The 25115-nt window shown below is 40.1% G+C and overlaps 2 protein-coding genes across 7 annotated transcripts; one reads left to right on the plus strand and one right to left on the minus strand.

Moving 5' to 3' along the window:
- The first annotated feature begins 5416 nt into the window (after positions 1–5416).
- Positions 5417–19875, plus strand: TAF5 (TATA-box binding protein associated factor 5). Its single transcript, XM_042959900.1, has 11 exons — positions 5417–6117; positions 8424–8661; positions 12404–12719; positions 13524–13687; positions 13791–13926; positions 14569–14689; positions 15561–15690; positions 17209–17373; positions 18021–18198; positions 18359–18536; positions 18820–19875. Exons 1-11 carry the CDS (start codon positions 5556–5558, stop codon positions 19035–19037), a joined length of 2406 nt encoding a protein of 801 aa, XP_042815834.1. The 5' UTR covers positions 5417–5555; the 3' UTR covers positions 19038–19875.
- Positions 19863–25111, minus strand: ATP5MK (ATP synthase membrane subunit k). 6 transcript variants are annotated; one of them, XM_042959901.1, is made up of 5 exons: positions 25011–25097; positions 24346–24630; positions 21878–21973; positions 21697–21789; positions 19863–19966 (listed from the first exon to the last, which is right to left on the minus strand). In XM_042959901.1, exons 3-4 carry the CDS (start codon positions 21962–21964, stop codon positions 21700–21702), a joined length of 177 nt encoding a protein of 58 aa, XP_042815835.1. In that variant the 5' UTR covers positions 21965–21973; positions 24346–24630; positions 25011–25097; the 3' UTR covers positions 19863–19966; positions 21697–21699. The 6 variants fall into 6 exon arrangements, with proteins under 6 accessions (XP_042815835.1, XP_007080303.1, XP_042815837.1 ...); XM_007080241.3 differs by having other exon boundaries at positions 24346–24476; positions 25011–25093; XM_042959903.1 differs by having other exon boundaries at positions 24346–24491; positions 25011–25091.
- Between the last annotated feature and the right edge of the window lie 4 nt (positions 25112–25115).

The following is a 25115-nucleotide window of genomic DNA, read 5'->3' on the forward strand; positions in this document are numbered from 1 at the left end:
CCAAAGTAATATAAAAACAGTGCCAAAATATGAAAAGATGTTCAAACTCTCTAATGATAAGACAAGATATAAACTAAAATACGTATCAACCAATGTAGCTAAGATTACTGGGTTGTGATAATTAAGTGCTTCACTCTGTATTTCTCACTGAATACAGGTAAAAGCTTTGGACAGAATGCATGGAACAGCTATCTATTGACTCTAGAATGCAATTCGTAAGAGGCAGATTGGGGAAGGCAACCAGAACTCTAACTACAACTGAACCATCACTGCATTTCCCATTTTGTTTTTCCTCTGGTATCTCCTGGCCTGGACTCACACACAAGCTGAAATTCAGAACTGTGCACCAGGTGTGTAAGATAGAACTCTGAGAGAAATCCTCTATCATGGTTTCAGGGGCAGGAAAGGGGACCACTGTAGGTCACAAAGAATGAGGGAAATCCAAACTTTCCTTTTTGTTTTTCTATTCTCTCTCACACCAGTCCATAGGCAGGTCCATCGTGGCAATGGATGTGGGATGACAGTAGAGGCCAGGCAGGCACCTAAAACTCTGAGAGGAGAACTCTGGTCCCAAGAGCAAGGGGGCGTCCCCACTACTGTTTTCACTGCATATCCTCTTGCTTCTTGGCTCCACAGTAGTTGCATTTTCAGGGAGTACACAGCAGAGCAGAAAATTAAAGCCCACTCCCTTTCCCAGCTAGAGGACCAGAAAGAGAAGTGTTGGGGAGATTAAGGAGATCAATAAAATGGTCCTATAAAGTTGGGCTTATCTTTAAGCTGCATATACATGATCTGAGCCTAATCAATGTTACACAGGTTTTAAGAACTGAGATACAAAGTATACCACTACCCAGAAATGTTCTTAACTTGATAAAGGGCATTTATAAAAACCCCACAGTGAACATCATACTTAATAATAAAAAACTAAGTATTTTCGGGGCGCCTGGGTGGCGCAGTCGGTTAAGCGTCCGACTTCAGCCAGGTCACGATCTCGCGGTCCGTGAGTTCGAGCCCCGCGTCAGGCTCTGGGCTGACGGCTCGGAGCCTGGAGCCTGTTTCCGATTCTGTCTCCCTCTCTCTCTGCCCCTCCCCCGTTCATGCTCTGTCTCTCTGTCCCAAAAATAAATAAAAAACGTTGAAAAAAAAAATTAAAAAAAAAAAATAAACAAAAAACTAAGTATTTTCTCCCTAAGATAAGGAATGAAGCAAGCATGTCTACTTTCCCCTAACCACTCGTATTCAACACCATATTGCAAGTCCTAGCTACTGCAATAAGACAAGAAAAATAAATAAAAGGCACACAGTAAAGGACATTGGAAAGGACATAGTAAAACTATTTGTGACATAATGAGAAATATCCATTTGGCCTCTGTGGGCTCCCCCCCAACCCCCAGCATATAAGGCACAAAATCTATGGAATCTCTTAAGTAATAAGTGTCTTTTTGTATGCTGAAGAGATGACTGGAGGTTGAAGACACCTGGATAGCCTCAGGATGAGGTCTGAAAAAAACCATGTGATTAGAGGGTTGGAACATTCAGCCTGATCTCCCTGGTATGAGTTTACACTTAGGAACCAAACAAGATGGTAAATTCACACTGGTGGCTGGTCTCCCCATCATACCCAACCTGAGATGGCACCCAAATTGACACATCTGTAAAAACTGTGAAAATCCCGAGGATGTGTGTATGTGCACATGTGTGCGTGTGAGTTGGCAAATGGGGTGATGGAGCCCAGACAGTGACACTATAGACTTTCCTCCTTTTGGTGCATCTCTCACCTTTTTCCAATGCTGGGCTTCTGCCTCTCCCTCTGGGTATACATATTAGCCAAGGTGGCTTATAGCTCCACTGAAATACAAATTAATCGAGAAAAGTAATGAGATATAGCAGGTGCAACTCGCATTGAAGTGAGAAACTGAAGAGTTTAGACTAGTTAAAACAGATTAAGTGCATCAGATGAAAATTTAAATAAATAATATCCCCCAAAAGAAAGGAGCTCATATTGGTTACATCACGGGTTGTCTATTTGGGCACTATTGACATTTTGGGCCAGATAATTCTTTGCTGTGGTGGGATGGGGCTGTCTTGTGAATTGTGGGAAGTTTAGCAGCATCCCTGGCTTCTACAGGCTAGATGCCAGCAGCACCACCGTGAGCTGTGACGACCAAAAACGTCTCTATATATTGCCAAATGTCCCCAGGAGGGACAAAATCTCCCAAATGGGTTAAAGCAGGATAATAAATCATGAATAACCAATTCAAAATACTATGAAAAATATACTGGTTGAAGTAAATAATTCAATAAATGGGTTATGTAGTAATATGGATCTTGGCCGAGAATGATTACACTGAAACTTCAGGTAGGGGAACTTTTCTAGAAGGTATAGGAAGGGGTAAATATGAAAATGTGAAAGCAGACCAAGAAGATAGAAATAAAAGCATTGGGGTGCCTCGGTGGCTCAGTCAGTTAAGTGTCCAACTCTTGGTTTCAGCTCAGGTCATGATTTCATGGTTTGTGAGTTTGAACCCCACATTGCACTCCGTGCTGACAGCCTGGAGCCTGCTTGACATTCTCTCTCCCTCTCTCTCTGCCCCTCACCTGCTCACTCTCTTGGTCTTTCTCTCAAAAATAAATAAATAAACTTTAAAGAAAATTAAAAAAAAAGAAATAAAAGTATCAATATCTGTACTATAAGAATACAAGAAGAAGGAGAAAAATAGAAAGGAGAAAATATTTGTAGATATAATGTTTCCAAATTCCCAGAATTAAAAAAAAAATCTCAGATTGAACGAGTGCATAAAGGTCCAATCAGAATAGACATGAAAAGTCCAACCCTTGACACATGAGGAGTAAAAGAAAGAACATGGAAGAGAAAGAGAAACAACCAGAGAGAAAGAGTAGCTCTTCTGTAAAGGAACAAGATACAGATTGACACTTGACTTCTTAATACACCCCAAGAAGAGAGCAGAAGGAGAATGAGAGTAGGAATTAGAAAGGAAGGGGAGGGGTACCTGGGTGGCCCAGTTGGTTAAGCACCCGACTCTTGATTTTGGCTCTTGTCATGATCTCATGGTTCAGGAATTCGAGCCCCGCATTGGGCTTTCCCTGTTCTGGATTCTCTCCCCCTCTCTCTCTGTCCCTCCCCCACTCACTCTCTCTAAAAATAGGTGAATAAACTTTTAAAAAATTAAAAATTTTTTTAATTATTTAATTTTTAATAATTTTTAATAATTATTTATTTAATTATTTAATTTTTAAATTATTTTTGAGAGCAAGTGTGAGCAGAAGAGGGGCAGAGAGAGAGAGAGAGAGAGGGATAGAGGATCCAAAGCAGGATCTGTGCTGACAGCAACAAGCCTGATGTGGGGCTTGAACTTCCAAACTGAGATCGTGACCTGAACCAAAGTCAGATGCTCAACCAACTGAGCCACCCAGGCACCTCTAGGTAAATAAAGTAAAAAAAAAAAAAAAAAAAAAAAAGGGAAAAGAGAAACAAAAATTAAAAGTGGGCCTTGCAGTTATTCAATATACTTTACTGTGGTATAAAGTTCCAACCGAGACTTTTTGGAACTTAAGGGACAAAGCTAGGTGAAAGGTAGACCCTACAGAGGGAAAAGGGGTGGCTGTACCTTTGTGAGTCCCACTATCTGGGTTTCAGCTGTACAGATGGATCCAGTTTCCAGGATCTGATTCTCAAGACTAATGTCTGCACCAGAATGCTAATTTACTATTAGTAAGGGGGTAAAGTAACTTCCCAGGGAACAATAAACATGCCTGGGCTTGTTATTCATGGCATCCCTCAGCTAAGTGCTCAATAATTTACCAATTATCAAGTTAATTAGTGAATACTGAATCAGAAAAATTAGTTGAATGATCCTAAGGAAAAGGACAAATTCTCCCCACCTCATAAGAGATTCAGGTTCTCTCTCTGTTGGTAAGTGCTGGGTAAATGCTAACCAACTCCTGCTCATCTTCCCCTCCACCCTCTCTTCCCCCATGTTCCATAATCTTACTTTAGATACGCAATTAGTTAAGCTTCATATTTCAGTCTTAATATCACCCTGAACATCATAATTGGACTTTATCAAACATTTACAGGACACCTTTTAAGGTGAAGGAAAAGTAACCAACAGCTATTTATTACATGTTAGGTATTATATATACATTATCTCATTTAATCTTTACACAACTCTGTGAGGTAGGTACAATTATTATCCCTATTTTAGAAATTGGGCAACTTGAGTTAAGTAACTTGCTCCAGGTCATTCAGCTACTGAATATTGTTGAAGGAAGCCAGTAAGACCTAAAAACCAACAACTTGAATAATTGTGCTAGATTTTCCCAACTCCTTGGCTCACTTGTCTGCATCTAGCCCCAGAGTTGTGAGATTCAAATGAGATAAAATATGCAGCAGCGTTTTATAACCTGTGAAGCATTACAAAACGGCACATAATATTTTAAATACACGGTTAAAATACAGTTTATTTGTAACAAAAGATAACATAGCATGAATACAGATCGTACACATTTCTCAATGACAAAATTTAGGTACTCAACTTTTTATTGAAATATATAGGGGCGCCTGGGTGGCTCTGTCGGTTAAACTTCTGACTTTGGCTCAGGTCATGATCTCATCAGGTTCATGGGCTCAAGCCTTTGTTGGGTCTGTGCTGACAGCTCAGAGCCTGGAGCGGGCTTGGAATTCTGTGTCTGTCTTTCAAAAATAAACGTTAAGAAAATTGTTTTTAGGGGCACCTCGGTGGCTCAGTCCAGTAAGCATCAACTCTTGATTTCAGCTTAGGTCATGATCTCACAGTTCGTGAATCTGAGCCCGGCGTCAGGCTCTGAGCTGACAGTGCAGACAGCTTGCTTGGGATTCTTTCTCTCCCTCACTCTCTACACCTCTCCTGCTTGCTGTCTCTCTCTCGCTCTTTCCCTCAAAATAAATAAATAAACTAAACCAAAATTTAAAATAACAACTATATATAACATACATGCTGTAAAGTTCACAAAACTTAAAGCGTGTAGCTTAATTTTTACAAAAGTAAAAGTTGAAAAAAAAAAGTCACCACCACCCAGATCAAAATATAAAACATTACCAGTATCTCAGAAGCTTCCTTCTGGCTACGTTTATAAGAGACCTGGATTGGAATCTTGACACTCACTTTCTTCTTGCCTGACTTTGGCAAGTTATTTTAACCTCTTTGGGTCTCGGTTCAGTCACCTGTAAAGTGAGGCTAACACTCCCTTATAAGATTGTTGAATTAAAGGAGGTCATAAAATGTAAAATATCTCTCACAGTGCCTAAAAATAGCTGGTCTGAAATAAACGGTAATTATTACACGCAAATGCTATAGGCGGTCGCCACCTCCCACTTCCTGCCTTTCTGTCACTCACTTTTGAAAGTGCTCTTGTTCCCATTCTTTTTCGCCTTCTTTCTCGCCCCTCCTACTGCCGTATATTGCCTTCCCAAGCTGTCGTAAAACGCTCCTCCCCGCCCTCCATGTGGCGAAAACGCAATCACGCTTGACGGCGCGAGGTGGCTCAGCCGCAAGATGGCGGCGCTGGCGGAGGAGCAGACGGAGGTGGCGGTCAAGTTAGAGCCTGAGGGACCGCCGACGCTGCTACCTCCGCAGGCGGGGGACGGCGCTGGCGAGGGTGGCGGCGGCACTACCAACAACGGCCCTAACGGCGGCGGCGGGAACGTTGCGGCGGCGTCGTCGTCGGCCGGCGGGGATGGTGGGACCCCCAAACCCTCGGTGGCTGTCTCCGCCGTTGCTCCGGCGGGGGCGGCCACGGTGCCCGCCGCTGCTCCGGAGGCCGGAGCTCCCCACGACCGACAGACTCTGCTGGCCGTGCTGCAGTTCCTGCGGCAGAGCAATCTCCGCGAGGCTGAAGAGGCGCTGCGCCGTGAGGCCCGGCTGCTGGAGGAGGCAGTGGCGGGCACCGGAGTCCCGGGAGAGGCGGACGGCGCCGGTGCTGAGGCGGCTAGCGCGCTTCTCAGCCGGGTCACAGCCTCGGCCCCCGGCCCCGCTGCCACTGACCCTCCGGGCACCGGTGCTTCGGGGGCCGCCGCCGTCTCGGGCTTAGCGACAGGTCCTGCGGCTCCGGGGAAAGGTGAGCCGCGGAGTCCCGGGGAGGTAGGGCACGAAGGGGAGCAAGCCGGGAAGGCAGAGGCAGGCAGGCCTGCACCTCTGCGGGCTTGTTTTGAATTTCCTGGGCCCGCCTCTAGGACCACATGCCCGCCCCTTTCTCTAGTGCGCCGGCTGCGCAGTCAAACCCTCTTCCGAGCTGTCAGTTCCAGAGAGAGGCTGAGGAGAGCTGTTGAGCAGAGGGATGTCTGGGGAAGGTGGGCGCCAAGAGGCGAGGACCTTCAGGCTTTTGGCCCCTTTCCTCTTTTTTGGGCTCTTGAGCCTTGGCAGGTCTGCATTAACAATAGTAATCTTTGTACCTTTCTGTACTAGCTTCTTTAAGTAATTACTTAAAATATTTGATCTATCCTAATTCTCACAATTCCACTGTGAGCTAGACATTACCTCTATTTTGGAGATCAGAAAACGAACTGGGAGAGGCCAGCGGACCTTTGCTTTGGACCAAACAGCCAGTATTTCTCAAAATATAGGTTGTTACTAGTGGTAAACCTATAGGGGGATGCAGATTTCTGGGCATCACTTCAGACTTAGTGAATCAGATCGTGTAGAGGTGGAGTTTAAGAATCTCCATTTTTGAAAATATGTTTCCAAGGGGTATTAATGTATGGCAAAGTTTGAGAACCATTCATTTAGGAATAGGTTCAGACCGGGGTTCGGATTCTGTCTCTGTTGTTTTTACTTGCGTGATGTGATGCTGATTCTTCCTGAGTTTGAATTTTTTTTCTCTATTAAATGGGTTATACATATATACACATGGGTATATACACATACATACATATCTATACATACATATCTACTTACATACCTATAATATGTATATATTATATATATACGGATATTATATGTATATAAAATGCCTGGTACTGATAAGTTTATGTCTAGCACCTATCACCTGAGACCTCCCTCCCAGCCTTTACCTAGCAGCTGTTGTTGCAAAGTCCATGCAGTAAAATTCATACACAATATAAGGTCTCAAAGGTGATCCTGAGCTGATAATAAATGTTTGTTTAATTAAGTTGCCCAGGGTAGAGCCTCTAGCCAAATTAACCTGTATTTATGAAACCCAATCTTTGCGGCATTGCCAGACATGAAGTATGAATATATAGCATTGTATCCTGTAAATAGAAATGTGCAAAACTGTGATTGAGAGTAATCTTTTCTGAGTGCTAAATTTTGTGGATTAACTATAAGATGGATAAATTATGTTGATTATTTTTCTATAATATCTCATCTTTTTGGAAACTTGATCTGTCAAAATTCAGGAACCAATAAGGAGGAAAAAAAGCCATTACAGTAACCAAAAGAACTTATAACATTTGTGCATTTAAGAACACAGCAGTAGTATAATTTCCAACGATCAAACGCTGATTAGATTGACAGGTGTATCATTGTTTGGTGTTGCTACGTTACAAACAAATACTAATGTTTTCTTCCCTGGAATGTTTATGGGAATTATTTTAAGCATATAAAATTGAATTATCTGTTGGAAACATAAATAAGGCTAGTCCTTCCCATCCTTAAAATGCTTGCATTTTGTAAGGAGTGATTGATGTACACATATTCTACAGGACGGGATGTGTTACAGGAAAGTTACAAAATATGTAGATAGGTCAGAGAGCTGGGAATGTTATTTCAGGGCATGGCTTCGTGGTGGTGGGTGCCATTTACACTAAGCCTTGAGAGAAGATTAATATACTTGTTTGATTTGCACATGTCATGTTTTATGAAATTTGTCTTTAGAAAAAGGTAGCTGCAGGAAAAATATTGACCTGTTTTGTTATTGATTTGGAATTTTTATTTTAAGATATGGACAAGCTGAGGGGCACCTGGGTGGCTAAGTCGGTTGAGCATCTGACTGTTGATTTTGGCTCAGGTCATAGATCGAGCCCCACATTGGGCTCTGCACTGACAGTGTGAAACCTGCTTGGTATTTTCTCTCTTCCTCCCTCTCTGCCCCTCCTGTGCTTGTGCATGCATGTATTTTCCTGTGTGTGCGCATGCTCTCTCTCTCAAAATAAATAAATAAAAACATTTAAAAAAGAATCATTAACATTAAAACAAGAAGATATGGACAAGCCGAAGGAGTTTTGGATGGGTGACTGAAACAAGGTGAAAATTTCATTGAAAGATCATGTGATTGTGTTGGAGAAGAATTTGGTGAGAGACAAACATTTGAGAAACCATTTACCTCTGGACCTTAGCAAAACAGTCTTAGTCATTTGGTGCTTATCAGGCCATTTTCTTGAAAGTTGTTTTTTGTGTTTTAAACAGTTGGAAGTGTAGCTGTAGAAGACCAGCCGGATGTCAGTGCTGTGCTATCAGCTTACAACCAACAAGGAGACCCCACAATGTATGAAGAATACTATAGTGGACTGAAACACTTCATTGAATGTTCTTTGGACTGCCATCGGGCAGAATTATCCCAACTCTTTTATCCTCTGTTTGTACACATGTACTTGGAACTAGTCTACAATCAACATGAGAATGAAGCAAAATCATTTTTTGAGAAGTATGTGAATTTTATATATATTATATATATAGCATATATATATATATATAATGTATATACACATCTGTAACCACACTAATGTAAGATTGTAACTCCAAAAGTATTTCATAAAGGAGAGGTACCTGGTGCTCTGAGAACCTAAACAAGGGGTTTGATCTAGTTGGAGAAGTCAGGGAAGGCTCCCAGAGGAAGTGATGCTTGAGGTAAGATCTGAAGATTGGGTAGGAGTTACCAGATGAAGAGAAGAGGGAAAAGCATATGTGACAGCTCTGGCAGGAGGGATCATGGTAGGTATAGAGATAAAAGAAGGCCAGCGTGGCTGGCGCAGAATATGGGGTTGGGTATAGTATAACATTAAGCTGGGCTGGAACAGGCAGGTTTTTGGGCCACGTTGAGGGTCTTTATTTATCCTGAGAGCAGTAGTGGGTTGCATTGAGTAGGATTAGATTTGGTTGAGATACACTGAAAACTCAAAACAATAATGGCATAAATAAACTAAAAGTTTATTTTTTGCTTTTATCCTAAGAGCAATAGAAAGTGGTGTTAGGATTAGATTAGACCAAGAATGGCTGAAAACCCAAACAGCAGAGGCTTAAATATGATAAGTTTATTTCTCTCTCATAGAGGTAGGGCAGTCCAGGACTGGCATGGAGTCCTTGATCACCAGGGACTTAGGCTCTCTCGATCTCGTTGTTCTACCACCCTTGTCATGCAGCTTCCACCTGTGGCACAAGATGGCTCTTTGGTTCTAAGCCATCACATCAGTGTTACAGTGAGCAGGGAGGGCACACATCCTTCCTGGAAGTTGCACGCACTTTTTTTTTTACGTCATTAGTCAACGGCCACACTTACCTACAAGGGAGGTAGGAAATGTGGCCTTTGCCTAGGTGTTTATATGCTCAGCTAATATTCAGGTATTCTGTTGTGGAGGAATAAAGAAAAAAAAAAAGGATATTTGGGGACAGTGAGGTGTCTGTGCTACAAAGGTCATTGAAGGACCATGTCATTATTAGACTTGCTTTTTTTTTTTTTTTTAATTTTATTGTTTCTTAAAGTAATCTCTTCGCCTAAAGTGGGGCTCGAACTCACAACCCTGAGAAAAAGAGTTACATGGTCTACCAACTGAGCTAGCCAGACACCCCAATTTGCATTAAAAAATTTTTTTTTTAATATTTATTTATTTTTGAGACAATACGAGAGACGGAGTGCGAGCAGTGGAGGGGCAGACAGAGGGAGACACAGAATCTGGAGCAGGTTCCAGGCTCTGAGCTGTCAGCCCAGCGCCCGACGCAGGGCTCAAATTCACCAACCATGAGATCATGACCTGAGCCGAAGTCAGACACTTAACCGACTGAGCCACTCAAGCGCCCCCCAATTTGCATTTTGAAAGGACCTTTATGCAGTTGGGAAAATAGATAGTGGTAGAGAAACAGAGTGACTCTAGAGTGACCAGTTTTGGAGGTTATTTTAGTGGTTCTCAACTTGGGGTAATATTATTCCTTCTTTCTCCGGGCTATTTGAAAATGTGTGGAGGTGTTTTGGTTGTCATAATGACTAGGGTGGGGAGGATCAGGTGGCTTAGGGATACGAAATATTCTAATATGTGTGTGTAATCCCACTAAGCAAAGAATTATTTGCCCCAAATTGTTCTGTTGAGAAACACTAGGCCAGGATGCAGTAGTGTTTGTGAAGGGAAGCAGACATATTGGTAAGGCAGTTGGCGATGGATTGGATATGGAGGTGAGGGAGATGAAGGCATTATTGCTAACCCCTAGGTTTCTGGCTCCCCCACCTGGATAGGGGTGCTCTTTGCTAAGATAGAAAACCCTTGAAGAGGACCTGGTTTGTCAGGTTGTGGAGTAATCTTGAGTTCAGATCTGAATATGCCTTTGACTCATTTAAGAGATGTCAAGTTGATAGGTGGATGATATATGAGGCTCTGGAGCTCAGAGGAGATGTAGGGACTGGAGCTATAAATTGCAGTTGTGTATAATATTGATGGATATGGATGAGATCATCTGGGGTGGGGGTAGGAGTATGAAGTAAATCAATAAAAGGGCTGTACTGAGCCTTAGGGAACTCCAGCATTTGGAGTGGAAGAGATAGAAAAAGAGTGTAAGAGATGGCCAAGTAGAAGAGGTATGCAAGGAGAGGTCAGAGAAGTAGAAGGAAAAGCAGGAGGGTATTGAGTTTTTGTATATGTGCTGCCTAAGCAAGCGCAGAGGGTTTTGAGTTTTAGAAGCCAAAGAAAGGAGGGGTGCCTGGGTGGCTTAGTTGGTGAAGCGGCTCAGGTCAGGATCTCGTGGTTCGAGATCTCTTCCCCTCCCCTGCTTGTGCTGTCTCTCTCTCTCTCAAAAAAATGAATGAACATTTAAAAACTTAAAAAAAAAAAAAAAAAAGAAGCCAAAGAAAGGAGTGTTTAAAAAGGAGGTGGTACTTAACAGTTTGAATGAGAGCACTTTAGTACAAGCAATAGATCCAAAAGCCAGGACTTGTCAGATAACACAAGTAATAGCAATAGATGAGTAACAGAACTTGGGACCCCTAGCTTCTATGCCATTCGTTATTGTATAAATGCCTAATAGAAGGTTATAAAGTAAACGTTCTATAGCTCAGTGTTGTTGAAAAAAGAGGCTGATGATGACAACTTCTACTGTAAGCTAATTTTTCTTACAGTGTTGTCATCAAAAAACCTCTTCCTCTCCCAGTCTAATGGGGTAGCCATCTCCTCACGTGGGAAGCTGGAATATCACAGAGGACTCTGTCTCCTTGTTATGGACGGTCTCAACCCTTGCCCAGACACCATGCTCAGATGAGGTTACAGGCAGTGACCGATGTGAACACCAAGAGGCTGAGATTCCTAATTTCACTCAAATCTTGACAGAAACCTTAGTTCATGTCTTGACGAGTCATAGCAGGGTAACACAGGTAACAGTTTAGGAATGTATTGACTGTTTATCAGAGCTAGATTATATTATTATGTTTAGTCATTGTTCTCTAATTGTTTTTGCATTGTTTGCTGCTCTTAGTGAGTGCCAAATATATAATCTTTAATTTTACTTTATCAGGAAAATTGAGATTTGTAGAAACAAAAGTACATTTAAATTTACTAATTGTCACCAAGGCTGAAAGCTTTACTTAATTACCTTTGGTAATGGTGAGTAAATGGAAGTGTTCATTCTTTGGCATCCACATTTGTTTGTCCTTTAGTTATATTATTATACTGATGTTTAATAAATATGTCTGGTATTAAGAATATAAGAAATCATTGAAAATGGGTGAGTTTTATGAGGATGACATGTATTGATTATTGTTAAGAAGCTGAGTGATAGGTTCATTGAGTTAATTATACTAGTTTCTATTGTGTATGTTCAAAACTTTCCATAATAAAAAGTTTTTAAAAGTGGGTTTTGAGAGGACATAAAATTTAGTAAAGCAAGAATTCTAATTCATATGTTTACCAGTGGTAGATATGTTTCATTCACTTAAGGTATTTATTTCAGATTCTCTTAAAATGTTAATGATACATTTCATTAGAGAATTAAAATTTTTAAATTTCAGGATGAATTCAGAAACTGAATTGTAATCATTTTGAAATGAGTTACTTCTGATCCTGTAGCTTAGTCCAGGATTATTCAGACTGCTACATTGAAAATATTCTGGGATGTTTATAAATATATGGGGGAGAAAAGATCCCTTAATGATTACATTGAAAAATGACTTTTTAAAATCACTGAAACAGGTTCCATGGAGATCAGGAATGTTATTACCAGGATGACCTACGAGTATTATCTAGTCTTACCAAAAAGGAACACATGAAAGGGAATGAGACCATGTTGGATTTTCGAACAAGTAAATTTGTTCTGCGTATTTCCCGTGACTCGTACCAACTCTTGAAGAGGCATCTTCAGGAGAAACAGAACAATCAGATATGGAACATAGTTCAGGAGCACCTCTACATTGACATCTTTGATGGGATGCCGCGTAGTAAGCAACAGATAGATGCGATGGTGGGAAGTTTGGCAGGAGAGGCTAAACGAGAGGCAAACAAGTCAAAGGTATGGGAATAAACCTAAGAACTATGTAATGCAGATTATGAAAAACTGTAGCATTTCCATCTCCATAATTTACACATTTTTCTTGTAGCTAGTTTGGGAATAATTGTACACTATATACTAAGTTTCATGATCTAAGGATGCTGTATAGATGAGAATTTGGGAATGGTTGCATTGAACAGAACCCTGACTACAGTGGCTGAAACAAGTGAGGGATTTTGCATACATATAATGAATTGCAGAGAAAAGCCCTCTTGGACTCGCATGGCTCCACATGCGCATGGCTCCACATGGCTCCACATGACTGGCTCCACAGTGCCATCAAGGAGCCTGGCTCCTTCTAGTTTCTGCTCCACCATCTTTAGAATGTGGCTTGCTTCTTTGTGCTCACAGATGGCTGTTGCAGCTCCAGCACTGCACCTACATTCCAGGAAGCCTGAAGGGGGAGGACAGAAGGCATATCCCTGCTAAATCTCTTTTGTTATCAGGAAAACAATATTTTCTTCCTAAAATCTTACCCAGTATATTTGTGGGTTCATCTATTGGCCAGAATGACATTATATGGCTATTCCTAGCTGCAAAGGATTCTGGGAACAGAAATTATGTCACTGAGCATATTGCTGTTCCAGCAAAATCAGGGTTCTGTTAGTAAGGAAGAGGGATTGGCTATTGGGTAGAAAACTACAGAATCTGCTTCAGGATATAAATTACTGTATTGTAATTGTGATTCATCCTATCAAGATATGAAAAGGATATATCAATGAGTGAAATACTCATTTCAAAAATGTTGGCATTTTTGACTTCTAGGTATTTTTTGGCTTATTAAAAGAACCAGAAATTGAGGTACCTTTGGATGATGAAGATGAAGAAGGAGAAAATGAAGAAGGAAAACCTAAAAAGAAGAAACCTAAAAAAGATAGTATTGGGTCCAAAAGCAAAAAACAAGATCCCAATGCTCCACCTCAAAACAGGTGAGGAAAAAACTTCAGGAACATGTGTAGAGGTATAAGGTGATATATTGTTGTAGAGAATTCAGTAATTCAGAGTACTTTTCAGTCTGTTTTTCTTTTACAGAATCCCTCTTCCCGAGTTGAAAGATTCAGATAAGTTGGATAAGATAATGAATATGAAAGAAACCACCAAACGAGTACGCCTTGGTCCAGACTGTTTACCCTCCATTTGTTTCTATACATTCCTCAATGCTTACCAGGTTGGTGAGATCGTTGCGCAATTTCTGCCTGGAGAGGCATGTAAAATGGTGACTTACCATTAAAAGAAACCTAGATGTGTTAACTTAAATGGAGTTTTCTTTTTTAAACTCTTGATGTAAATATAGCTTAAAGACAGAAGTTAGACAAGGATAATTGGACGCTGCTTGGAATAGCTAGAAGGCAATGTTGAAAAGACCTTTAGCAACTTGTAGATGCCAGAATCTTGGTCATGCGTGTGTTGTTTCACTGATTATAATTCTGCTTGTCTTTGAGGAGGGAACTGTGTAGTTAATCTCTATTTAACTTGGCTTACCTACTTAATAAACTTAATACTTTTTATTAAGGATTCTGTCTTTATAGATTGTTTATAATCTTTTGAGGATATAATTAGCAAAGTACAAAAATGACTAATGTTTTCTTTGTATCATGTGCTCCTAATTTGGAGGGCATAAAGGGGTGAATGATGACGTGTTCTCAAAGTAAATACTTTCAAACAGTGGGTTTCCTTGGAGAATGAAATCTCTAATGGTATTTTATATGAGAAAAAGAGCTATCATTATGTATTCTCTAAAATGTAATTGTAATTTTTTCCCCCTAAGACATTATTGTTTAGTACAAAGTTTTTATTTTTTCCTTGGCAGGGCCTCACTGCAGTGGATGTCACTGATGATTCTAGTTTGATTGCTGGAGGTTTTGCAGATTCAACTGTTAGAGTGTGGTCTGTGACACCCAAAAAGCTTCGTAGTGTTAAACAGGCAGCAGGTAACTGAGATGACCTGTTAGGATGTGAACTTGTCCTTAGTTTACACCAATCTGGAATTCAGGGAATATACACAAGAGATTGTGATCTTAGCAGAATTTCACTTTAACTCAAAATGTTAACATTCCCAGGGTGCCTGGCTGGCTCAGTCGGTGGAGCTTGTGACACTTGATCTCAGGGTTGTGAGTTCAAGCTCCATGTTGGGCATGGAGCTTACTTAAAAAAAAAAAAAAAAAAATGCTAATGTTCCCAACAGTGAAAAGTGCATTGGAGTGGCAATTAGGAGACAGGGGTACTAGACCGGTTTAACTTCTCTAGGCCTCAGTTTTCTCATCTGTAGGATGAGAGGATTGGGTTGGAAAACTCCTTAAGGTTAAAAATCTACTTTTATGACTGCCTGTTAATTTAAAACATGCCTTTAAAGTAAATACTGGGATTGTACTTTCTGTTTTAAACATAAAAATGGCTAAAAAAGAAATAGGGTTAGGATTTCACTTTAAAGAAAGTTTCTTGCTAAATGTATTGTTTAAACAAGAGAATACATTTTCAAAAAATTTTTAGTATTTCCATAGTTTTCATTTGTGTAGAACATTATGATAGAGTGGTTACTTTGAGTTTCAATCATAGTTCCCACATGGAGTAGCTCTGTGCACTCTGGCAAATTTTTAACTATCCTGAACCTCAGTTTCCTCTTCTATACACTGGGCTGATACCACCTAATTTAGAGGTATTAGCAGTGGTTGGTATGTAAGAGGAGCTGTTCAAATGTTAGTTCTTCTCCTAAACAATGATTTGATTGCCTTAACATGTTCTAATGAATATACTTTTTAAGTGAATGTGGTTTTAAAAATCAGTATTTCTGCACCATTTTAGATCTTAGCCTCATAGACAAGGAATCAGATGATGTCTTAGAAAGAATAATGGATGAGAAAACAGCAAGTGAGTTGAAGATTTTGTATGGTCACAGCGGACCTGTCTATGGAGCCAGCTTCAGTCCAGATAGGTAAAATACAAACAAAAAATGAAATACTGCTGCATTATAAAATTTGAGATTATAAAAGTTAAGTACTGGAAACGGGAAAAATTCTGTTAGAAAAATCTCATGGTTGCCTCTCATGCATTATCTGTTAGACTCTTGCCATTTGCTAATTCATCTTGGGGTATTGGTATACAAAGTAGCAACTTTATACCTAAATTTATAGACTCGAGATGCACGGCTTCCAGGTTTGTTGGCCTTAAAAATTTGCTTTAGTTTTTGTATAACCCCGATAGGAGGTGAATTGCTTCTTTGGGTTCTTGTCTTGGGTTTGTGGCCGTATTCCATCATCTCCAAATTCTGAACAAATTCCTGATATTAAAGGTTATTAGATGTCAGTTGAAGAATTTGTATAATCAAAAGAACTAAGGATACTGAAAAGGGAATTTGAAACCCACAAATAGGTATTTACTTTTCATGATCTCTGACATTCTGTAGAAATGGAAGGGAATTTTATATTTATAATACCATTTGTATCTTACTTGGATAATAGCTTTCAGTCCACTAAGATTTTCATCTTTATGAAACCTTGAGAATGAAACTTTGATAGGGTTTAGACAGATGAAACATTTTTACCGGAGGGAAACCTCTGATTTCAGTGAAAACCATAACTTTCTGAGTTGTTCAGCTTTTGTGTTTATCTCTGAGAAGGGTAAACTATTATTTACAGGGCTATAGTGTTTTCGTTTTTGTTTTTTTTTTTGTTGAAAAGACACTTCCTTTTGGGGCATCTGGGTGGCTCAGTTTAAGCGTCCTGACTCTTGAGCTCAGTTCAGGTCTTGCTCTCAGGGTCGTGAATTCAAGCCCTGCATTGGGTTCTGTGCTGGGTGTGAAGCCTACTTAAAAAAATTTTTTTTAACGTTTATTTATTTTTGAGACAGAGAGAGACAGCATGAACGGGGGAGGGTCAGAGAGAGAAGGAGACACAGAATCTGAAACAGGCTCCAGGCTCTGAGCCATCAGCACAGAGCCTGACATGGGGCTTGAACTCACGAACCGTGAGATCATGACCTGAGCCGAAGTCGGACACTCAACTGACTGAGCCACCCAGGCGCCCCAAGACGCTTCTTTTAAATGCTTATATTAAGTCATACAGGATAGGAAAATAGCATCTTCATTTTAAAGTAAAAAATTGTTGAATTTTAAGTAACATCTCGTATCACATTTCTTAGTTTTTCTCAATTGAACTTCTTGACCGTGTTTTTTTGTTGGTACTCTTTGGTATAATTTTTTATAAGAACTGTGACTTTTCCAATATACTTTTAAAAATAACGTAACCTCATTCAGTAGGTGCCTAGATGTATAGTGTCACAGCTAATGTTAGTTTGGTTAGTACTTTCAACTTTTGTTATCTACTGTGAATTCCATGTATGAAGTAAAAGTGAGATGTCTCAGCTGTTATTTAACATACTCAAATGTACAGAGAAACTGGACAGGTAACTAAGTTATGCTGGGAGTCAAATGTATTACCTTCTCTTCTTGCAGGAACTACTTGCTTTCTTCTTCTGAGGATGGGACTGTTAGATTGTGGAGTCTTCAAACATTTACTTGCTTGGTGGGATATAAAGGACACAACTACCCAGTATGGGACACACAGTTTTCCCCATATGGCTATTATTTTGTGTCAGGGGGCCATGATCGAGTAGCTCGGTAAGAACATTGTGATCTTATGACTGGCAGAATGGTTACTTTTTGGGAATTACAAACTCCAGCCAAACTCATTTTCACTCCTATTATTTGGGATCAACTTTTCAAGAGTGTCAATGTTTATAGCTCCTTATTTGAAAATGAATCTGGGAGAAGTATTACTATGACTGCAGTTATGTCTATACCAAGATTAAGAGTCCTGCTTTTTTTCCTCAAGCTAGCTTATTAACATGCTTCCAGCCCCTCCCTTAGCTAGATGCTAAACCTTGTCTTTCACAACCATTATGTGTGCCCCTGTTTTCTTGTGATCTCTTGTTCAGGATGAGGTAACTCAGATTAGAAACTAATTTTGTGGAAGCCAAAACTAGGGAAAAATACTTTTCTATAGGTTAGACTAGGAATTGGGATAAAGAAAGGGGGGTACAGAGAACTACAGAATTAAAAAAAATATATTGTTCTAGATCAACTTAGTTTTCCTTAAGAATGTCATTTCGTCTCAGTCATTCCATTTTCTTTACCTCAGTCAGGTAGCTAGTGAAGGGTCCCCCATTTGGAGCTAACATTTCACATGGTGTTTCTATTATTTATGTTTGAATTTTGGTAGTTAACTATTAACTATCATTTGTTGCGTTCAATGTATTTTTTAAAAGGCTCTGGGCTACTGACCACTATCAGCCTTTAAGGATATTTGCTGGCCATCTTGCTGATGTGAATTGTACTAGATTCCATCCAAATTCTAATTATGTTGCTACGGGCTCTGCAGACAGAACTGTGCGACTCTGGGATGTCCTGAATGGGAACTGTGTAAGGATATTCACTGGACACAAGGTATTTTACACATACAAGTTTGCTTCTGAGACAATATTTTAAAAATTAACCAGTGACACATTTTAAAGAAACTACTCATTCCACTAAGCTTTAAAATTCTAGCTTTGTCTTATTTTCTCATTTTTAACCTTTTGGTTATTTCTATGGACTTCTTTTCTAGGGACCAATTCATTCCTTGACATTTTCTCCCAATGGGAGATTCCTGGCTACAGGAGCAACGGATGGCAGAGTACTCCTTTGGGATATTGGACATGGTTTGATGGTTGGAGAATTAAAAGGCCACACTGATACAGTTTGTTCACTTAGGTTTAGTAGAGATGGTGAAATTTTGGCATCAGGTAAATGACTAGAAATGACTTTGTGGTAAAGGGATGGTATGTTGAAATGAAACAGGAGTGTTGACTATGTTAGGTTTTGCTTCTCTTAGCCATGATTCCAGTCAACATGTGTGTTGACTTCTCAGGTTAAACTGCTTGAATGGTCCTTTAGAAGGAAGAGTTATTAATCAAGTAGATTTTTTTCACCAGAAATATACAGTAAATATAGGAAGTATATTTGACAAAATGTCAGAATCTAAATATGGTAGATGCTACTAAATGGTTTCCTTTGATTTCCCTGTAGGTTCGATGGATAATACAGTCCGGTTATGGGATGCTGTCAAAGCATTTGAAGATTTAGAGACCGATGACTTTACTACAGCCACTGGGCATATAAATTTACCTGAGAATTCACAGGAGTTATTGCTGGGAACATATATGACCAAATCAACGCCAGTTGTACACCTCCATTTTACTCGAAGAAACTTGGTTCTAGCTGCAGGAGCTTATAGTCCGCAATAAACCATCGGTATTAAAGACCTTTTGGAAGCTACGGTTTGAAAAAGGGAGACTAAAAGCAAATACCTCAGTGATTAATATTTAAGCTACAAAGAATGTTTTGTCTATATGGATCTGGAAGGATGCTGCTTGAAAAATCTGAACAGGACAGTTCCACGTTTCTATAGCAACCACATTTAACTAATTTCCGTTAGTTGAATAAGAGGTATTATGTTCGTGGAGGGGACATTTATGGTGCTTTGGATTGTGTGGAAACTATGCATTTTCTGTTCAAATGCTATTTTAATTTATTATGTTTAGAAAAAAATCAATTACAATAATTCATCCTGCTTCAAGATTCAAATCAAGTAATATAATACCATCTTGAATTTTAGCTGAAGAATTCTATGAGCATGTATGTTTCTGCTGTAAAAATGTAGTTACTGTATGGCACTCAAGTACTATGTTAAATGATCCACTAACCTTTTTGCTTGGCCCATGACTAGTGGAATGTACGTTACTGGGTAGGGTGAACTACAGTTCCTTTCTAAGTACTAGATGAAGTACAACCATCCAATGCCATCTGAATTTGTAACTGTTGGATTATGAGTGCACCCACTCTATAAACCAGGTGAAGAAATTTAGCTTCCATGTTCTACTTCAGCTAAAACAGCTACATACAACCTAGTACACTTGAAGTCAGACAGACATTTCAGTTGCTTACCTCCAGTACTGAGCCTTGCTTTGGGAAACTAAAAGATTTAGACCAAGTCACTGCCAGTTTTTTGCCTTCGTTGCATTTTGTACAGTTTTTATATTTTTGATATCTTGTAAATAAAGACAACCAGCTTTTCCAGGTTCATAATTTATTGTACAAATTGAGTATCACATGATGAGTTGACATTAGCTTCTCCAGGCATGGGAACTTAACAGATGAGGTACACTTTAAAATCCTATAAACAAAGCAAAAATAGTTTAGACACAATTGTGTTCAACCCTACTTTTAAGACAGTCAGTAATTATAAGGACTATCCATGAAGCCCCTGAAATTGAATGCAAATTCATGAGATTCTCAGAGTCAGTAACCACCCCAAAATGAAGATGTCTCTCAGCTTAATACAATTTAACCTAACATTTCACCTTTAACAAAAGAGCTGCTACGAATTCACTATGATACTGAACGTATGCTATTGGAAAAGTCTAGGTGCAAAGTAACATTTTAAATAGTGGAAAGTAATCTGTTACTTAGTATCAGAGATAAAATTTCTCCATATTTATAATGAGAATACTACCACCCTCCCAAAGTTGGGAGGTACCTAATGGAAAACTGGGCAAATACTATCTGTTTGTCAGGAATAAGCCATGGGCCACTGTATTCTGGAATAATAGTCAACAGTTTTGACCTGGAAAAACCCTTATGATCAGAGGAAAAACTTTCTGTGGAGAGTTACATTAAAGATCTGGGTTTTGGGTTTTGTGCACATTATCTACTACCAAAACAAATATTCATTCACTTAAGCATGGGCAAATGGAGATTGTGGGGCACCATAAGAAGAAAATAAAATCTATGGGAATTTAAGGAAAAAATAAAATTGCTTATATAAAAATTAGAACCAGCAAAAGATAGATTTGTAATGTATTTAAAAGGTTGGCTAATAATTATTACAGATTATATAAGAGAAAGTCTTCACAAAGACTTCACAATTGTTAAATGAGAAAAACACATGAAGAGGATGTTAAGAAAAATACAAATGCCAAACAAATGGAAAAAATGTAGTTTCATTAAAGAGACAAATTAGAGGTGCCTGGGTGGCTCAGTCGGTTAAGTGACTGATCCCTGGTTTTGGCTCAGGTCATGATCTGACAGTTTTAGGGTTCCAGCCCCACATGGGGTCCATGCTGGCAGCGTGGGGTCTGCTTGGGATTCTCTCTCTCTGTCCCTCCCCTGCTCGTTGGATTAGGAGTGCAAAATAAATCAACTTAAAAGAGACAAAGTATTTTCACTCATCAAATGAGCAAAAATCAGAAACTGATTATTATTCAACATTGGCTAGTCCAAAAGAGATACTCTCATACTAAGCTGGGTGCCCCACAACCTTTGGAAAAGCACTTAAGCCTAAAACAATCATACAACATTTCACGCTCAAAAGTGTTCAATGTAATGTTATTTATATTTGAAAAATTCTAACAGGAAACATATAAATCATATATCACAGGGCGCCTGGGTGGCCCAGTCAAGCATCTGACTTTGGCTCCGGTCATGATTTCATGGTTTGTGAGTTTCAGTCCCACATCAGGCGAGTCCCACCTGCTTCAGGTGAGTCCCACTTCTGTCTCTGCCCTTCCTGGGATTCTCTCTCTGATCCTCTCTCACTTGTGCCCTCTTTCTCTCTCTCTCAAAAATCATATATCCATAAACACTCATGCATTCAAATAATAGATAACATATTTGCTATAAGACAGTATTACAGACATGATTCATAGCCACTGGAAACCAAATAAAAAAAAACAAAAAGCCAAACCAAAATGTTAACAAAAATCGTCATGGTAATGGGATATGAACAATACTTTCCTCTTTTTCTTGTATATAATTTTGCACAACGACAACTATTTACTTTCATAGTGAGGGAAAAATGCTAACAACAAAATGTCTAACTTACAAACTTAAATGTAAACTCCTTACTGTTTATGTTGCTTTCACAGCTGGTGTTTTTTTAGACCTTAACTTGAAGTACAAGACCATTAAAGCGATGCCTCCATATGTGGCCAGTACACACTAAAAAAGAAAGGACAAAGTAAACAAGAGCCATTGCCATCTCTATTATTCTAAAACATAATTGCTGAAAGGTATCATTAATACTCACATTCATTCTACCTGTGAGAGTGTAAGAGTTGAAATATTTTTTGATACCAGTGAATTGGAATTGGGCATCAGTTTCTGGTCCTGCCATGATTTCAATCTTTTTTTAAAAAAAAAGAAAAAAAGAAAAAAGCAACAATAAATGGGTTGGATCCAATTTAAAAGAAAAAATATTTTTTTTAATTTAAAGATTTTATTTTTTTAAAGTAATCTCTACACCCAACATGGGACTCTAGCTCACAACCGAGATCAAGAGTTGCATGCTCCACTGACTGAGCCAGTCAGGCGCCTCCACTCCCCACTTTTTTTTTTCTAGTTTAAAAACCTGAAAAGTCATTGCACAGAAGTATTATAAATTTTTACATATGTCTTGCCCAACACAGTAGCAGTAAAGATGGTGGAAAAAGCCTTACTGATAAGACTACATTTCAGAAAGAAGACTTTGCCTTGGTTGCTACTATACAACATTCCAGAAGATACATCAAATCACCCAGCACAGGAAGAAAATACAGTATTCTCTAAGTCCACCCTCTAACCCAATGCTGCTCGATATTTTCATTCCTGGCTCTAGCTATACCATGTTACATCGTGCATGGAATCAATCAGTTTTAAGAGTCAAGTTGGAGCTTGTGATACATTTCAAAGTTTCTCAGAAGGGTAACCATCAACAAAACAGCTCAATTCACAACCCCTTTCACAATTTGTCCCGTATGGGAAGGAAGAGGAGGGATCAGAGGCCTATTCAATCAGAAATTCTGGGGCCCAGCAATCTGTTTTAATATGCCCTCTAGGCGTTTCTGATGTAAGCTAAAGTTTGAAAGACACTGCAGGAATAGAAAACCAAGTACTTGTTAGTAATTATGTAGGAAAAAAACTCTGGAAAAATATGCAAGCTTTTAGGAAGACTTATATCTATAGTACCTATATTTTACACAAGCATATATTTGTTGTAATAAAAAATAACAAAGGCACATTCAAAGGTCACCAAAACACTTGAAAATTCGTATGTGTGACCGCCTATCTACCACGACCGACGCCACGCCGAGTCGATTGGCAACATAGACGAGCCGGTCGAGGTCCGGTCGAGATTGGTAGGCAGTGGCAGTGACTCAGCTGGCTCTTGATGAAATGAAGAGGGAGAGAACTGCGAGGAAGTCGTTGCTATGGAAACTGGCACTCACCAGTTTACCATTCAAAGGCCTTCAGAGGCTTTCATGTGCATAGAATTGGCAATGAAAATTTGGACAAATGACCGTAATTCTGAACACTGTTTCAATAAGGTTCTTGGAACAATGAAGGAAATCCAAACTTCCGTGAGCCCCCTCTGGGGCCTTGGCCTTTCCAGCTCAAGTAGGAAAATCTCCATTAAAGTAAATCTTTATAATGTAGCTCTTATATTAACTGTTTCCTTTTACTAGACTTATTAAAGGCATATTTTTCCCCCGCATTCATCTTCATGATACACTTTTGGATTCTTTTTTTATTTAAAAAAAAATATATATATATATTTTTTTTTAACATTTATTTTTGAGACAGAGAGAGACAGAGCATGAATGGGGGAGGGTCAGAAAGAGGGAGACATAGAATCCGAAACAGGCTCCAGGCTCTGTCTGAGCTGTCAGCACAGAGCCCGACACGGGGCTTGAACTCACGGACCGTGAGATCATGACCTGAGCCGAAGTCGGCCGCTTAACTGACTGAGCCACCCAGGCGCCCCTACACTTTTGGATTCTTACGGTATTAAGTAGGTTTCTAGGAGAAACCCTACATAAAACAGAAGCTTAACTTTATCAAATTATTAACTGATAACCCCACGACCTTGTGCCTAACAAAAAGTTTTAAGAGGGTGTGGTGTCCAAATGAAACAATACTAAAGTAGTTTAAATTTCTCTTTACACTTTATAGGAGGAAGGCTGGGATGTTCCACAGAAGACTAATTTTGACTGCAAGGAAGGGCATGGCATAGGAACTGAAATTTAGTCTGGGTCTTAAGACTCTTGTGAAGCTCACGTGAGAGGGAAGCAGGAGTGGAGAGTAAAAGGTTGCTGGTGAAATAAACAATTGGAGAAAAGCCTACAAGCACTTGGGTCTGCGCCCTTCAGCAAACCGCAGGTTACTTTTGGACAAATATCAGGAACCCTTGTGCTAGAGCACCCTTTATGGAATAACTGACACTGAAACCTTATTCCTTTTTAAATCCTACAAAGTTTAGGAAGCCATAATAATAATGGAGGAAATTACTTAAGACTAATAATGTACTAATTGTTAAATGGTAGCCCGTGGAGAAACCTAAGCAAGGGGTCTTGCTCTTGTTTCTAATTAACCGGGCCACCTTTGTTAAACATTAAGCCTTCCACGTCTTTTTTCACCTGTGAAAATGGGCATTTCAGAAAAGGCCCGAAGTGACCAACTGCCCTCCCTACTTTCTCTGTTTCTTGAAACTGCAATTTTCCTGTCTGACTGGACACCTACCTGGAATGGTGTGATCACGAGGTAAAAGGAGGCAAGGTCGAGAGCCACTCGGGGACCAGAAGCAGCCTCTTGCACTTCAAGGAGTGTACAGCTCTCTCTGTTCTGGCTACCTCCTAGGAAAGGCCTTCCGGCTGATCGGACATAAACTGAAATCTAACCCGGTTACTGCGGGCCTGGTGAACTGCAGGGGCCGGGCCACACACACTCTCGCTTTGACAAAGGCTGCAGCGCAGCTAAAGGAGACCTTGCTCGTCAGCTCCCTAAGCACCGCACAGTGGAAGCAAACTGCTATGGGCACACAGAGGAAGAGGTTAATTGGGCCACAGGCCCGAGTTCCATTCAATATTACTTCGCTGGTGACCTTGGGGGACTCCCTTCGCTGCGGGCCTCGTTGCCCTCCATTGTAAGATACAATTTAAGGGCCTTCGGGGACCCTGGGAGCCTCTGGGATTTCCTATCCGTCTCGCCCCGAGGCTTTCCAGGCGAGTCCGACCCCTCGCGCCCCGGCCCTCGTTATGTCTAATTTCTTTTCCATTCTCCACCCTTCTCGCACCCCAAAGTGAAAACCTAGCGGTGTTCCCGGATCAGGAACGGTGGGATTTTTATGCCGGCCCCGCAAAGCGGAGGTTTAAGGCCTGAGCCCGGGTTCCCCTCCACACACCGACCTTGCAAAAGACACCAATTCCGCCGGCTGTGTCCTTCGACCTACGCAGCTACCCCGCCACCGGCCGGAAGAAGCCACCTCCCCCCGCCCGCGTTCAACAGGCCAC

Source organism: Panthera tigris, chromosome D2, assembly GCF_018350195.1.
Source record: "Panthera tigris isolate Pti1 chromosome D2, P.tigris_Pti1_mat1.1, whole genome shotgun sequence".
Lineage (NCBI taxonomy): Eukaryota > Metazoa > Chordata > Mammalia > Carnivora > Felidae > Panthera > Panthera tigris.

Bases quoted from the DNA above. Each gene is read 5' to 3' on its own strand.
- TAF5 (XM_042959900.1), top strand. From the start codon at position 5,556: ATGGCGGCGCTGGCGGAGGAGCAGACGGAGGTGGCGGTCAAGTTAGAG. The intron at 8,662-12,403 runs GTATGTGAATTT...TCACTGAAACAG, and splicing joins GCAAAATCATTTTTTGAGAA to GTTCCATGGAGATCAGGAAT. The intron at 14,690-15,560 runs GTAACTGAGATG...GCACCATTTTAG, and splicing joins TAGTGTTAAACAGGCAGCAG to ATCTTAGCCTCATAGACAAG.
- ATP5MK (XM_007080240.2), bottom strand. From the start codon at position 21,964: ATGGCAGGACCAGAAACTGATGCCCAATTCCAATTCACTGGTATCAAA. The intron at 21,790-21,877 runs GTGAGTATTAAT...TTTCTTTTTTAG, and splicing joins CTCTCACAGGTAGAATGAAT to TGTGTACTGGCCACATATGG.